The sequence below is a fragment of the Herpailurus yagouaroundi genome, unplaced genomic scaffold (genome assembly GCF_014898765.1).
Source record: "Herpailurus yagouaroundi ecotype Mexico unplaced genomic scaffold, PumYag 67569, whole genome shotgun sequence".
NCBI lineage: Eukaryota > Metazoa > Chordata > Mammalia > Carnivora > Felidae > Herpailurus > Herpailurus yagouaroundi.
The window spans coordinates 3,763,571-3,779,230 of record NW_024420375.1 but is presented as its reverse complement, the minus strand read 5'-3'; the positions used below and the strand labels follow the sequence as shown (position 1 = coordinate 3,779,230).

General features: G+C 48.2%; 1 protein-coding gene across 3 annotated transcripts in view; it reads right to left on the bottom strand.

The window, feature by feature from the left end:
• NHSL2 (NHS like 2) overlaps window positions 1-15,660 on the bottom strand; it is a 279,106-nt gene that overhangs the window by 90,455 nt on the left and 172,991 nt on the right. The window contains exon 1 of one of the 3 annotated variants that reach the window (XM_040467834.1): window positions 1,851-1,946. The exons of 1 other annotated variant lie outside the window; for it this stretch is intronic. In XM_040467834.1, coding sequence (XP_040323768.1) covers window positions 1,851-1,917 — 67 coding nt within the window. In that variant the 5' untranslated portion in view covers window positions 1,918-1,946. Of the gene's footprint in view, window positions 1-1,850; window positions 1,947-15,660 lie in introns of those variants that run through there. One more of the 3 variants, XM_040467832.1, reaches the window with a different exon arrangement.

Below are 15,660 nucleotides of genomic sequence, written 5' to 3'. Positions count from 1 at the left end.
CCTCTCAGCCCCAGGCTGCCCGCTGACTTGTGCTGGTGAAGTGCTGGGGACAGGGAAGGCCAGGAGGGAAAATGAGGGAGGGGGGGGAGAAGTACTCATGAGGCTACCTCCTCATGCTGCCAGAAGCTGGTGCAGCAGCTACTGCTTCCAGGATGACCCTGGATTGGAGCTGGCACTGAAGACACAGAGCAATTTCTAAGAAATGAAATAGCAGCCAGTAACTGTCCCAAGCTGTAGCACCAGCAGTTATGTGGAAAGTTATCCTCAAGCTCCTGTATTGGGCTTCACAGTATCTCCATTTAACACCAGTGGGCCATGAGCCTCCAGTTCTGTGGCAGAGAAGCAGGATGCTATGAGGTGGTGGCTGGGCCATTCACTTAATAGTGGCCTTAGAAGAGTATGTCCCCAGAAGATTCCAAAGAAAACTCAATGCCCAGAACCTTTGCTGCTGGCTCAGTGCCCCACAGGTGCTCAAATTAAGCCCCCTTAGGAGGTCAAATCAGGCCCAGCTCTGACAGGTGGACCCCAGTGGCAGTTACCCTGCCTGTCAGCACATCCCAAGTTGCTTTTCTGTAGTTTCCCTTGCCCCTACACCCTGTGAGACCCCCATTCTAGAGCCACCTCTAGGACTGGCTGGTCCTGAATGACTCCCCTTAACCACTCGGCCAGCTGAGTTCCCAGGAAAAGGCAGAGGCAACTCTCTGGTCCTGAACAAGGTAGGCTTTCGGCAAGACACCAATCTGTGTGCTGCTTTCTTACTGTAAACTTGAGTTACACTTGGTAAAAACTTTCCTTTCCTTCCCACTGGCCCGAACAGTGGATGTGGGCCTCTTGAATGGGTCCAGAGAACACCATGGACTTCTTCTGTGAGGAGGAGCACTGAGAAGGGAGAGAGGGGGCACCGTCAAGATGGAAGGAGGAGGGCAGGGAAGGTACCCCTGGTCCTACTGCATGTGGCCTGATCTGAGATAGCAGTGGAAGGTGCTTCCCAAGTGGTCAAGGATTAAGCAGGAGGGAAAACAGTTGGTGGGGGGAGGGGGGTGAATGGGAAAGAGAAGTTTCATCCACATTACTCTTGCACTGCTTGGGAAGGCGAGCTAGGAAAAGTTGTCTCCAGATTCTGTCTCCCTGATTTCCATACTGTTGGCAACCGGGAAGAGGCCATTGGGAGGAAGTATGCCAGCACCCTCAAGTCTATGTCTGGAGAGTGCCCAGGGATGAAGCAGGGCACGCCCAGGGTGGGAAGGCCACAAGCTCAAGACTGACACATGCTCCTCTCACCCATGCAAGGAGGAAAGCTCTCCTCCTCCGGGGCTGGGGCAGGAGGTGGGGGCAGGGCATTACACAGCAAGAAACAGATTCATCTGGATCATTCCGTGCATGCAGCATATGAGGTAAAGCCAGGAGAGGTGTAGGTGTACAGTGCTAGGTGGGGGTGGGGGGTGGGGGGAGATGAAGGTTTGAATAACAAAGGAGTCTCATAAAGGATAAGCCATGCATGGTTGCAGGTCTTTGCCTATTGGATCCAGACAGAAAGCACAATCCTAGCAATAAACTTCAGTCCAAGGCACGTTGCTCACTTCCCTGACGCTCCAGCCACCCTCCAGAGGCTACATGGGGTTGTTGGCAAAGAGGCTGGCCCTTGTCAGCTCAGGGAGCTCTGACTTATGCAATTCGGGCTGGCGCGGGAGCAGCGGAGCTGGGAGTACACCCACATCTCCCTCGGGCTCTCTCCCCGCCCCCTGCCAGCCCCTGCAAGTCACGCCAAGGGTCAGGGGCCCCGCTTGGCTGCAGCTGGGGAGGCCCTTGCTGTAGAAGCCCCAGAAAAAGGAGGGAAGGGAAGAGAGTACCTGTTGCTGAATGCATCCTGCTTTGGCTCTTACTCCTCGGTTGCTTGTGTTGAGAGTTGCCCATCATTCTGTTCTGGACTGGCAGCCGCCCCGTGGCTGCCGCCGCCGTGCCGCCTCCTCCTCCTCCTCCTCCTCCTCCTCCCCCTCCTCCTCCTCTTCCTCCTCTGCCTGTGCTCCTCCCCAGGTGCTTACATCACCTCAGCTTTGCTTCTCACACACATGGCTCATCCAAATCCCACTTGTGCTCCTGGCACACAATTGTCCAGACCTGACCCTCTCACTTGGACTAGAGCCTGCTAGGAGCTTCTCTCAGCCTCTCTCTCGCCCTCCCTCCTCCCCCACTTCCTCTGTCTCTGTCTCTGTCTCTGTCTCTCTCCCTCCCCCTCCCCCTTGCTTAGTGCTCTACTCAGCTTGAGCAGCCCAGGTTCCAGGGGAACCCTAGCGAGCCCTGAGCGCAGTCCCCGCCTCATCTGCCTCTGCAGACGGGGCCAGCACAGGCACCCTCGAGTACCTGACTCGCCCGCCCTCACCGTCCCTGGCTGCTTCTGCTCTCAGCGCTGTCATTTCTGCTGCCGATCCTCGCTCAGTCTGCAGAAGCTTGCAGGAGCGAGGGGCCAATAACAATCCGGGAGTGTGACAGGGACCAGTGGAGGAATGTGCTACCCAGGAATTCTAAGTGATAAAGCTCCCTGCTCCACTGGGGGATGGATCCAGTTCTGTAAGTGACAACTGCCAATGGACCCTGGGCTCCAGTCCTGACGGAGACCTTGGAGAAATTTTGGCAGAGCACAAGGCTGCCAGGCTGCAGTCTTGGAGCTAGCAGAGCGAGATGCCTCTCATATACCCAATGTGGCCAACAAGCGTACCTGCCTCCTTGCAGACACACCTGAAGCCTCGCTCCACCCTCCCCTCCCTTGCCTGCTTTGCCTTCCCAGGGGGAGGGCTGAGCTGGCAGCCCAGAGATTCACCACCTGGAACTGGGACCCTCAGCAGCCAATAAGAGGGCTCCTTCCATGAATCCCACTGTAAATCCCGCACACTCTCGCTCTCCCTTCTCCCTCCCACCCCCTCCTCACAAGCAGGCAGCTGCTCACTGCAAGTGCTGCAGCCCTGTGGGATAAGTGACACGGGGCAGGTTGTGCTGGCTCAGCAGTTCATTCCAGCCTTAACAGCCTGGCAGTGAGGAAGGGCCACGGCTCCTGGAATCAACTGTGTCACAGCTAGACAGCCTTGACTGACTTTACTTAGTGGAGTTGTGGTCCTGTCCAACCTGATGCCATCAGACTCAGGCTCACAGACCCGGGGGACCCATCTGTCATAGTCATGGCTACAAAGCACAGTGGGTGCAGGCCTGGCTAGAGCCTCAGTCTGGCAGACTTGGAGCACTGTCCCATCCAGAAAGCAGAGCTTCCTGACTTTGGGACAAGAGGTCTAAAATGGGATCCATCCATCCATTCATCCACCCACTCACCTACCCAATCACCTTGTACTAGATGCTGGGGACACGGATGTAGTAAGTCACCATCTAGGAGGGGTGACCGACACATCCACAGACCATAACAGTACAAGGGGATCACTGCCACACCAGGGAAAGGGTCCACATGTTGTGGGAGCACCAAAGAGAAACTTCTTCAGTGGAAAAGTTGGAGATACCCTCCCAGAGGAGGGGACACTTGGACTGGGTCATGGAAAATGAAGACGAGTTGGCCAGACCCACAAAGAGAAAGGGCATACTGTTAACTATTTGGAATACTACCCCTGCTAGGATAGGAGCCTCTCCTACCAGGACCCCAACCGTCAAGGGTCTCCTCAGTTTTCTTCAACAATTCCACATACATCACCTAAGGCTCACCTCTGCACCAGACTGAGGCTACAGAGGGAGGCAGACACTGACTTAGAGGCTCCCCCAGCTTATTTGGGAGACAGATAATTATAGAGAAAAGTCACAGGATGGTATGATCCTTGCTTGTGCTTTGCAGCTCACTGAAGAATGTGGCAGGAGGCCTCCAAGGAGACCACCCAGAGACCAGAAAAGAGGGTTGGGGAAACAGAGGTCTCAGAGCAAGTGTAAAAGACTGAGAGGGAAGCATCTTGGGAAAATGGATGTAAGAATATGGTAAAAATCTTGAAGATTTATGAACGTGGAAAAACCCCTGAAGGTGAGGTTTGGGGAACATTTGGTCCCTCCCCTCTTACCTACCTGTGGTGGGTCCTAGATATGAGTCTTGGTAGGTTCAAGGTTGAAAAAATGGACAGAAGAGAGGCTGGAAGAGACAGAACCATGAGATCCTGAGATGGTTCTAAAATGCATGGGACACACTGGAAGTCAAGCCAGAATTAAACTCGATTGGGTTGTGCACTTGGGACCCCAGATTATATTCCCAGGGACCAGCAGAGGAAGCTCAAATAGGAAAAGGCGTGTTTGGGAGTGTTTAGAGAGTAAGGGGATGGAGGGTGGGGCTGAGGAATGAGTGAATCATCATAAATGGAACACACCCATGTACCTGCTCCCCAGGCCGAGATGTTGAGCCTGAGCAGGACTACAGAAGCTCTCCTTGAAGCAATTTTTAGCCATCATTGCAGATCTTCTCACACAACCCTGTCAGGTAGATAATCTTAATTCTATCCACTTTATAGGTACCTAAATGGAGGCTATGACAGGGGAAGCAGTGTGGCCAAGGTCCCCACTGGCTCCTTCCACTGGGCCTAGACGTGTCCTAAAGTTGCTCCCAGAGAAAAACCAACAGAAGAGAACAGTGGACAGAGAACACCTTCTTTCTCTCCGCATCCCCTCTGTCCCATCATTTCTCTCCCCTCTTCTCATCTGAACTTCTCATAAAGAGACACTACACCCCGGGTCCCAGGTTCTCACCTCCTCTTCTCTGTTAGCCCCAGTGAAGACCCCGCCCCTTCTCATTCCCCACCCCCCAGAGCTTCCCTCACCCAGTCGCCAGTGTCCCTGGGGCCACAACCAGTAAGAGATGATTTCACATCTTTTCTCACTGGGCCTTTCTGCTTTTTTTGCCGCTGGGGGTCACACACTCCTTCCTGGCTAAATGAACCCAACTAGTACATAAGGTAGACAGGATTTGGGACCCTGTCTATCTATCTCCAAATTCGGTACTTTCTCCACCTTATCCCTCTTTATCATCTCAAGCAGATGGGAAATATTTTTAGGCATCTTTAACACTTTCATCTTCCTTCCCATCCATTTACTGAGTCCTGTAAGTTGTTCCTCAGAACTGTTTCATATACAAGCACTTTTTAAAAAATTTATTTGAGAGAGAGAGAGACGGCAAGTGCAAGCAGGGGACGGGCAGAGAGAGAGGGAGAGAGAGAGTCCCAAGCAGGCTCCACACTGTCAGCACAGAGCCTGATGCAGGGCTCAATCCCATGAACCATGAGATCATGACCTGAGCTGAAATCAAGAGTTGGACACTTAACTGACTGAGCCACTCAGGGGCCCCTTCATATCCAAGCACTTTTCAGTGTCACCTCTACTTCCCTCAGCTTGGTCCCAGCCACCATTATCTCTCCCCCTGGAGCACTGCAGTGAACATCCTCTTCACTGGGCTCCCTGTTTGCATCCCTATGTCCTATAATTTATTCTTCACACAGCAGCCAGAGTGAGCCTTTATAAATGTAAACCAAATCCTATCATTCCATTGTTTGGAACTTCTCAATGATCTGCTGTCTCAAGTGTCAAAGTCATGCTCTCTAGCCTATACCCAGAACTGGCCCCATGTGACCTCTTCACCTTTTCTCTTTATGTCCTGAAATAAACCCACCCCTCTGCTCATTCGATCTATGGGATTGCTCATTCTATTCTTTACCTTGTCCTTGTGATTTATCACTTAATGGCAAAGCAGCCCAAGAAAGGCTTTGGAGTCAGAGAAATCTGAATTTAAATCCTCACTCTGCCATTTCTACCTCTGTGTGGTCTTGCAAAGTCTCTTAACCTCCCCAGCTTCAGTTTTCCTCATCTGTATAACAGGGGATGGAAACATCTAACTAGAGACTTCTGTTAGCTGAGGGGCACCAGGCATATAGTAGGCGCTTGCTAAAAAGTGTTTCTCATCCCTTTCTCGCTGTCTCTCCTCTGTGCTGCTCCCAAACCATACAGCTCTTCAAGCTTCAGCTCAAACTCCACCACCTCATTAAAGCCTTCTCCCCATCCACTTCCAGTCTGCAGGGCTCACTCTTTCCTCTGAGTACCTTTAGTCTTGGCTGTCTGAGCCACTCAATTTGTCCCTAAACATAGCTGCCCTGGGATTGTTAGAAATCTACCATGGGCTCATGAACCTTCTCTGCTCTTGGCAGCTTGTGAGTTCCTTGAGGGATGTGTCAGATTTTGGACCCTTGAGTCTGCCCTGTGCAGGGCCTGGCACAGAAGATGCCTCAGTGTTTGCTGACAAATCAGTATGGGCTAAGCTACCTTGTCCACACAGACCTTCCCTCCTCTCCTTCCTCCTACCTCTCCTTTGCTCCCTGACAACTACTCTAAAACTTGGTCCTCCTGCTCCCAGCAACTCGAGAGACTCTTCAAAATATTCTCATCCCTTCTTACTTACCAGGGTGGACAACCAGGTTGTGTGTGGTGCGGGTGGCACCTGTTCTAATGGGTATACTGATGCAAGATCACTGCCCATGGAAAGGTGCTAGGAACTCAGCTCCTTTGTGCTGAGCACTGTGCAGGTTGCAGGGCAGGTGGGGGGTAGTTGCATTGGCTTTAGGAGGGGGCTAGACTCCCTGTGGTGTCTTCATGTGGACTTTAGGGGGTGGGGAAAGGGCTCCTTTCTGGCACATGTGCAGGCTGAGCCAGGCCAGAAGCAGCCATGTCTATCAAGGAGAGAGGACCAGGCTCCTCACCTGACTTGGTGTCTTTTAGACACACCAGAGGAGGGGACAGAGAAGTCTGAGGCCAGAAATCAGCAACTATGGGCTCCATTTCCCCAAAGTGAAAGAGTTTAAGGCTCATTGTTGTCATCTCATCAGCCACGTCCAGCTGTACTCAGGGCTGGCGGAGGGGGTGGAAAGGGAACAAGGCAGGTGGTACCATCTCCAGACTTTCCCCCGGATGGAGCCCAAGAACTGGGAAGAGAGCCAGTTGGTCACTTTAGTCATGCTTTCTCTTCTCACAACCACCTGTGAGGGGAAGGTTATTGGTCCTCATTCCCTAGATGAGAAAATTGAGATTAGGGAAGAAGGTGGTGTCGGTGACTGACATGGTCAGGACTATAGCCCAAGTTAGGCTGACTCCAAGTCTGGCTCTTCTTCACTCTGCTGGCCCTGTCTTCCATGATCTGCACACACTCTATCCTGGTATGGGGAAGCTCCAGGTACAAGTTCCATAAGGAGAAGTGAATTCGAATACACAGCCCTGACTCTGACTCCAGAGGGCCCTAGCCTACCAGAAGCCAGTCCTTGGCAGTTCACTCAGTGCCCTGTCCTGGGGACACTTTCCACCTTCACATCAGTCACAGCTCCCTCAGGCTTGGAACATCAACTTCTCTTCCAAGTCCTCCAAAGTGCTGTCTTCTATTCCATCTGCTTGGAATTTTCTTTTTATAAAAATTTTTAATGTTTTTGTTTATTTTTGAGAGAGAGAGAGAGACGGAGATGAGCAGGGCAGGGGCAGAGACAGAGGGAGACACAGAATCCAAAGCAGGCTCCAGGCTCTGAGCTGTCAGCACAGAGCCTGATGCGGGGCCTGAACCCACGAACTGTGAGATCATGACCTGAGTCAAATAATAATAATTATTATTAGTCAGACACTCAACTGACTGAGCCACCCAGGTGACCCTGCTTGGAATACTTTTCTTCCCACCTCCATCTCTGCTTGTTAAAAGTCATACTCATCTCTCAAGACCCAGCCTCCTTCTCCATGAAGCTTTCTCTTAGCTTTGCAGCCAGGGGCACACTTACATCCCCATGGCCACATCCTTTTCATGACTTCCAGGACCATTGCCTATTCCTCCTGTCCTGTTTCAAGCATTTTATGGTCTTCCCAAATGTCAACCAACTTCTCCTTGTGTTTATTCCCACAGTACAATTCAACGTTCCCCAAAGTATGGTACACATTTTGCTAATGGTACATGAAGTAGTGGTAAGACAAGGAATTTCAGATATACACAGATGATCTTTTTAAGTTTAAAAGTCATATATTTATTCTAATTAATACTAGACTCTCCTTATAATAACTAGTGTACTTCCTTATGTATTCAAAGCTGAATTAAATGAATTTAAGAAAAATAATTTGCTATCTGTAAAGTGGATTGAATTACTTATCCTTTCCTCGTGGGCTATCGTGAGGAGATCTGCAACAATGACAAAAAATTGCCTTGAGGAAGGAGGACTTTGGTAGTTCTGGCTGGGCTCAACTTCTTGACATGGGTAATGGGTACATGGGTGTGTTCACTTTGTGATCATTCAGTAATGTGTGCACTTTTTGATTTGTGCTTTTTTGGGGGGGGTGTTAATTTCCCATAAAAAGTGTATTTAAAAAATAAAGCCTGAGCTTCACTCAAGGTGAGTTGCACATTTTGTACTTTGGTCCCAAGGACCCATGAGAAGGGTGGTGATGCCACTGACATCCAAGGGAAGGGGGTGCAGGTGTACAGAAAGTAGGTTTAGGGAAGGCAGTAGGTTACAGAATTGTGATTTGAGGCATGTTTTCTTCTTTGGCCCCTGTCCCAGTAAGATAGCCAGAGCGCCTTCTGAGAGCCTGTGCTGATGAGTAGCAGGCCAAGGCCAAGAGGGTAGAACCAGCGAAGACTTGGATCATAAACAAGCATACATCCCAGAAGATAAGCAGAGAGGCCAGCACAGGGGACAGAGTGCTGGCTGGATGCTTCATGACCTTGGGCAGGCTCTGGGCCTTTCTGAACCCCATTTAGATTCCACCCGGGCAGTAAAATATACGGACCTAATTGCTCCTTGAGGGTCCTCTCAGTTCAGACACTCAAAGAGTTGTTCTATGCACTATTAGTCAACAAAGCTATTCTCAAGTAATTTGAACACCCATTCTGTTCTAGGTGTTGTTCTGGTCACAGAGGACACAAGAATGAGAGACCCCAGCTGCTGCCTTCAGGGGGCTCCCAGGCCTCGGTTTTTCTTATATAGTTGCCCCTGGGGATAGACTAACACCAAATTTCAAAGTGGAAGTGTCTCTAAGAGACTTTCAAAGGAAACCCTAGCCAGGGTTGGAAAATGAACATGCCTCCAAAGGTAGGGAAGGGTGGGGAACTTTGGGAAGTAGGCTGGGCGGAGGAAAGCCGTAGGGAGTGTCAGAGAACTGGAGTATGTGTGCTACATCCCCCCAGGCCCCCAAGGCATTCATCCTTCAATCTGGGAAACTTCTATACTGGTCCAGCCTGACCCATCTGTAGTCCATAGACTGCCAAGAGCTTGCCACCGTGCTTCCTGTTGGTTGTGGTCTCCAAGTATTTTTTAAATAAAGTTTATTTATTTATTTATTTTGAGGGGAAGTGGAGGGACAGAGAGAGAGGGAGAGAGAAAATCCCAAGCAGGCTCCATGCTGAGAACGTGGAGCCTGATGTGGGGCTTGATCCCATGAACGATGAGATCATGACCTGAGACGTAATGAAGAGTCAGACACTTAATCAACTGAACCACCCAGGTGTCCCTCCAAGTACTTTTGACCCTGTACTTCAATATGTGCATATTTATGTATAAACAAACGATATGCATGTAATACTGTGCTAATTGATTTTATAAATTATAAAACATAAACAAATATGTGATAAAATAAATGTTATTAGGAATTCTAACACTATCACCCTGTACCCCAATAGATTAGGGACTCATTTTGGAGGCCATAGATCTTACAGCTAGCTGATGGAATAAGGACAAAAGAAGGGGATAAACATGTGTTGTGCTCTACTGCCTCTCAGGCCTGGCTCCCAGGGCTCTGTATGCCTTAGTCATTTACTCAATAGATTTCACTGAGTCTGTTGTATCTCGGCCTTATGCTGGGCACCGGGAGATAGAGAGATGGACAAGACAGACACAAGTAGTTTACAAGCCAGTCAGAGGAGATACACAATAACTAAAGACATAAAAATAACCAATGTAGGGCTAGCTTGGTAGCAGTGCTATGAAGGAAATCAACATGGTGCTATGACAGTGAGTGACGGGGATGAGTGTGAGGAGCAGGTTTGGATAAGTGGTCAGAGAAGGTCACTCTGAGCTACGAACTGAAGATGACAAGGAGCCAGCAGAGGAAACAGGAAGTGCCAAGTCCACGAGATGAGAAGAGATGATTTTGAGAAATGGAAAGGTCAGTATGTCTATGGTGGAGGAGGTAAGGGGGAAAGTGGTAAATTTTATTTGAAGTGCAATGGAAAACCACTAGAGAGTTTTAAAAAAATTTAGTTTAGAAAAAGAGAGAGAGAGAAAGAGCAAGCAGGAGAGAGGGGCAGAGGGATAGAGAGAGAGAGAATCCCAAGCAGGCTCCACACAGCACAGAGCCCGATGCAGGGCTTAATCCCACGACACTGGGACCATGACCTGAGCCGAAATCAAGAGTCGGATGCTCAACCGACTGAGCCACTCAGGTGCCCAAGCCACTAAAGAGTTTTAAGCAACACAGTGATAGGATATCATTTAAAAATTTTAAAGATCACCACGTCTACTACGTGAACAATGTACTGGAGGGAATTTGAGAAGAAATGAGGAGGTCAGGAGGCTATTGTATTTGTCCAGGCAAGAGATGACAGATCAGGATCAGGGCAATGGAAACAGCAAGAGCAGGCAAGGAAAATATATATTTAAACCTTGTGATAACCCTACAATAATGCCCTTGTAAGGCCACTATTATCATCCCCATTACACATGTCAGGAAACTGAGGCCAACTGAGGTTAAAGAACTTGTCTAAGATCACACAGCTTGTAAGTGACGAAAGCAGGATTCACCCAGGTCTGCCTGGCTTCCTTCCCATTCTACTTTAAATTCTAATTATGTTTCCTGCTCCAGGGACTCATTCACTAGGACCATACAGGTCTTCCTATTCCAATCCTGAAAATTACTGGGCATCGTGAGCAAAGAAAAGGGGATTGAAGACTATTTGACCCAGCAATCAGCCAAGGGTATGTAAGTGATTAAAACAGTTCATTCATCCCGTTTTCCTAAACATGCTGAGTTCACCAGAGCTCTAAGTAAGGGAAAAACCATTCTTTCCTTTGGAGGGGGAGTGGACAGGAGGAGGTGGTGATGGTATATTTGGAAATAGAAAAATAAAAGCTGCCAACTTGTGCCTTCAAGGAAAGCCCAGGGGCACAGGCCAAGACAGGGGAAGTGACTTGCCAAATCCCTCACAACCCCCAAAGTTATTCGTGTGAAAAAGAAGGCAGAATTGTGCCTGCCAAAGACATGAAGTCCTTTACAGAGCACTTTGTTAGCAAAGCCTCGCATCCTTGTCATATGCAAAGCACGCTGGAACGTTGCCATGGCAACAGGCAGTTGGGCGCCTGAATCAGCTCAAGGCCTGCCTCAGCAGAGAGGTCCAAGCCTGTGGGGGCAGCTCTCAGAAAGGGGGGGCTGTGGAGGGGAAGCTGGGTTTGTGTATGTTGATGAGGAGCCCTGAGCTCCCTTCCAGGTTACCAGGGCCCAAAGCCTGTGTCTTCAGGAAATATTTCCTGTTGCCAGAAACAGCTAACTTCCACAAAACATAGCACCCCAGCTTGGCATGACCTCACCCTTTCCCTTGGCTCTTTTCTGGTGTTTTGTTCCCCTCTTTCTTTTTTGAGTGTCTGGGAAAATAAAAGAAAATGGAAACATCCACCTGCTGTAAAACAAAACTCCTTTGTGTTACAAATACAACAAGAAACTATAGCCCAGAGAGGGAAAGGGACAGGCTGAAGGCTGCACAGCCTTGGTGGTGCCAGAGTCAGAGCACAGTTCCCCTGACTCCAAATGTAATGTGAGTTTCGCCACAGTATACTTCTTTCCCTGGGCACTGGGGAGGCAGTAAAGTGAATCAATATTGATGGAGCCCCTCTGTGAACCTAATGCTGTGCTAGGTTCTTTTGTATTCCCCATAGCTCATCTGTACCACAAACTTGCAAGGGAGCTTTTATTATCCCCATTTCACATGTTAGGAAACTGAAGCTCAGAGAAGTTAACGATCAGGCTACAGGTCACACAGCTAGACGGAGTGGTGTTAGACTTCACACTGGTCTTTGCACTTCACCACATGGCCTCACACTTCTGATGTCAAACGCGCTCCATTCCCTCCTGTATAAACAAGACACACAAGTGTAAGTGATTCTACATGCTGCCCCTACTCTGACACTTTGACAAGAAAATGGTCTCCGGTAGATCAACAAGCTGCCACTCAGTAAAGACCAGCCACTGATGTGTTTCTCCGGGCATCAGTTTCTTCATCATTACAGTGAGGGTAACTCTAATTTGGGGTTGCTGGAGGGGTGAAATGGGAATGTGTATAAAGTGCATAGGGCGAGGGCTGGTGCATAGTAAGTGCTTAATAAATGTTAGCTACTGTTAAGATTATTTCCTTTAAGGACCAGTTCCAATTCTGTCACCTCAACACAGCCCACATTTGATGCAATTTCAGTTTTATTCTCCAGTCACCCACTAATTACCAGTTGCCAGCAACTGGAGTTGAATCCCTTCTGCCGGAGGAAGAGAAGGGCATCAAGAAAGGGCACTACTGAGCCAGTCCTTAAAGAAGGAAGCAATATTTGCCAGTAAAATGAGGGTTGGACAGAGGACATTCTAGGCAGAGGACATTTAAAACAAGAGCATAAAGGTATGAGGGTACCTGGTGTTTTGGGGGGAAAAGAATGATCTAGTATGGTGAGGTAGGAAATGAGGTAGTCGAAACCAGACTGTGAAGGACCTGAGTGTCAGGAGAAGGGGCATAAGGGTGCATGGGTGGCTCAGTTGGTTAAGTATCCGACTTCGGCTCAGGTCATGATCTCGTGGTCCGTGGGTTTGAGCCCTGCATTGGGCTCTGTGCTGACAGCTCGGAGCCTGGAGCTTGCTTCAGATTCTGTGTCTCCCTCTCTCTCTGCCCCTCACCCGCTCGTGCTCTCTCTCTCTCTCTCTCTCTCTCTCAAAAATAAATAAACATTAAAAGAGAAAAAAAATTTTTTTAATGAAATTCGGATTTTCACTTGGAAGTTCAAATTTTATCTTTGGCAACAAACACTGTGAGCTATTTTCCTTGAAGCTATGGGATCACTCCGTTCACTTTTGAGAAAATGTCTGCCAACTTCTCAAGTCTGAATAACCATAGTTCGTCAGTCATTCCTTCAAATACAACGGATGTTCCATGGAAAAGGAGGTCTCCAGCAATCACGCAAGTGCCTTTCCTCCAGAAAACCCTCAGTCTTCAGCACACAGCACAAGTGCTCTAGGTGTTCTCGTTCCATTGCACAGATTATTAAATAAAATTTTCATTCAAAGGTAAAGATTTTTAAAAATTAACACTTTAAAATTTTTTTTCATGTTTTCATTTTTATTTGAGACAAAGACAGACAGAGCATGAGCAGGGGAGGGGAAGAGACAGAGGAAGACACAGAGAGAGGAAGACATTTCTAAAGGTAGAATGGCCAGAGGAAGACACAGAATCCGAAGCAGGCTCCAGGTTCTGAGCTGTCAGCACAGAGCCTGATGTGGAGCTCGAACTCATGGACTGTGAGATCATGACCTGAGCTGAAGTCGGACGCTTAACCAACTGAGCCACCCAGGTGCCCCCAAAATTAACACTTTTTTTTAACTGAGTTATCAAGGCCATTCTTAAGGTAAGACTGGTCTTTCCCCCTGGGAGTGTGTGGTGGTGAAGTATACAATGACCAGCAGTATAGGACGGTGCCACCACTTTTATTCACAAAGGTGCCGGCCGTTTTGCCCTGGGTGCAAACATCAACCTCATGAAAAAGGCAAATGATGTTTCAGTGTTACCCTGAAAATGGCTCTGAGCTTGCGCACCCCCTGAAAGGGTCTCAGTAACTCCTAGAGGTCTGTGGACCATACTTGAAGAATTGCTGGTTTAGAGAAATTCTTGCCCAAGTTTGCAGGGGCAAGTTAGAGAAGGTTTACTGCAACATTATTTGTGGTCATGGGGAGTAGATGGGACCAAGATGCCCGGTCTTTGAGGAACAGAGAGGTAAAATGTAGTAGGCGTGTGCAGTTGTCAGGAGTGATAAACTAGATGTGCACATAGCACAAATAGACCTCAAAAACAGAGTGGTTTTTTTTTAATTTTTTTCAATGTTTATTTATTTTTGGGACAGAGAGAGACAGAGCATGAATGGGGGAGGGGCAGAGAGAGAGGGAGGCACAGAATCGGAAACAGGCTCCAGGCTCTGAGCCATCAGCCCAGAGCCCGACGCGGGGCTCGAACTCACAGACCGCGAGATCGTGACCTGGCTGAAGTCGGACGCTTAACCGACTGCGCCACCCAGGCGCCCCTCAAAAACAGAGTGTTGAGGGGAAAGAAGAAATAGAATATCATCTATGAATCAACAGCATTTATGTAAACTTAAAGCATACATAAATATATTTTCAAAGATACCTGTATTTCCAAGACACATTCCAGCCCACCAGAGAAAGGATGGGAGTGGGGATTAAAGATGAAAAGGAAAAATAAAGTAAGACAAAAAAAATAATTTAAAGGACCTCACATGGATAGATAATAGTGTGCACAGCAGTACATTTAACTGTGACTTTGAGTGCAAATAAGGACAGCGTTATTGTGAAGCAGAAAATAGTTTACTCTTTCAAGAGCCCTACTGGCGAAAAGAAGGGGGGGATTGCTGGAGAGAGTTCTAGAGAAAGAAGTGGGTGGGATACCTGCTCTTTGCCTCCTATCAGTCTATCCAAACATGTGCTAGCCTGGGTTACCACTGGCCTCCCGGTTTCTGAAGTTCACAGAATAAGGCTCCAAAAGATATGGAGGGTATGGGAGTAGGTCCCACTTGCTGGCTCCTATTTTTTCTGGGAGGTAGAAGATGAGATCATTGCCTAGAAGTAGGAAATGATATGCAGTTGGGGCATGAGGATCCAGGGAACACGTGAAGCAGCTGCCATAGAGACTAGAGAAAAGTAAAAGCATTTCCAGGTAGCACTGACAGCCCATCTGAAGACTGAGGGATGTTTGAGATGGATGGCAGGAAAATTGCCTTGATGTTTCATTTATTTATTCACTCAATAAATTAGTCAAAAAGTATTTATTGAATGTCTATTATGTGCCAAGAACCTTGCAAGGTACTTGGGATACCATAAGGAGTAGAGAAGGCATAGTTCTTATCGTTATGGACATGCCAGAGTCTAGTGTGTGTGGGGTGCTGGGTGGAAGATGTTAATTCTAAGTAAGCACACACAAGCAAATATAATTAAACCATAATAACTGCAAGGGAAGAAGGTACAGGGTGCTGAAAGAGTATATTGGTGAGGTTTCATGCAGTCTGGGAGTCCTGTTGGTAAATAGAGATCTTCATTTCTAGGGGCTGCGCACTGCTCCACTATAGGGACGCTCCATGATTCACCTAACCAGTCCCTTACTGTAGGGCAGTTAGAATGTTTTTCCTGTTCTTTCCACATCATAACCAACATTTTGTTGTACATCTTCATACATGCATTGTTGGGCACTTCTTTGATTATCTCCTCAGCATGCATTTCTAAAAGTAGAATTGCCAGGTTAAAGAGTATGCATATTCTCAAGGCTTTTGAAACAGACTTCCAAAGTGCCCTGCAGAAAGGTTGTACCGATTTACACAGGGGAAAGTCTGCTTTAAAAAAAAAAAAAAAAAAAAAAAAGATTAA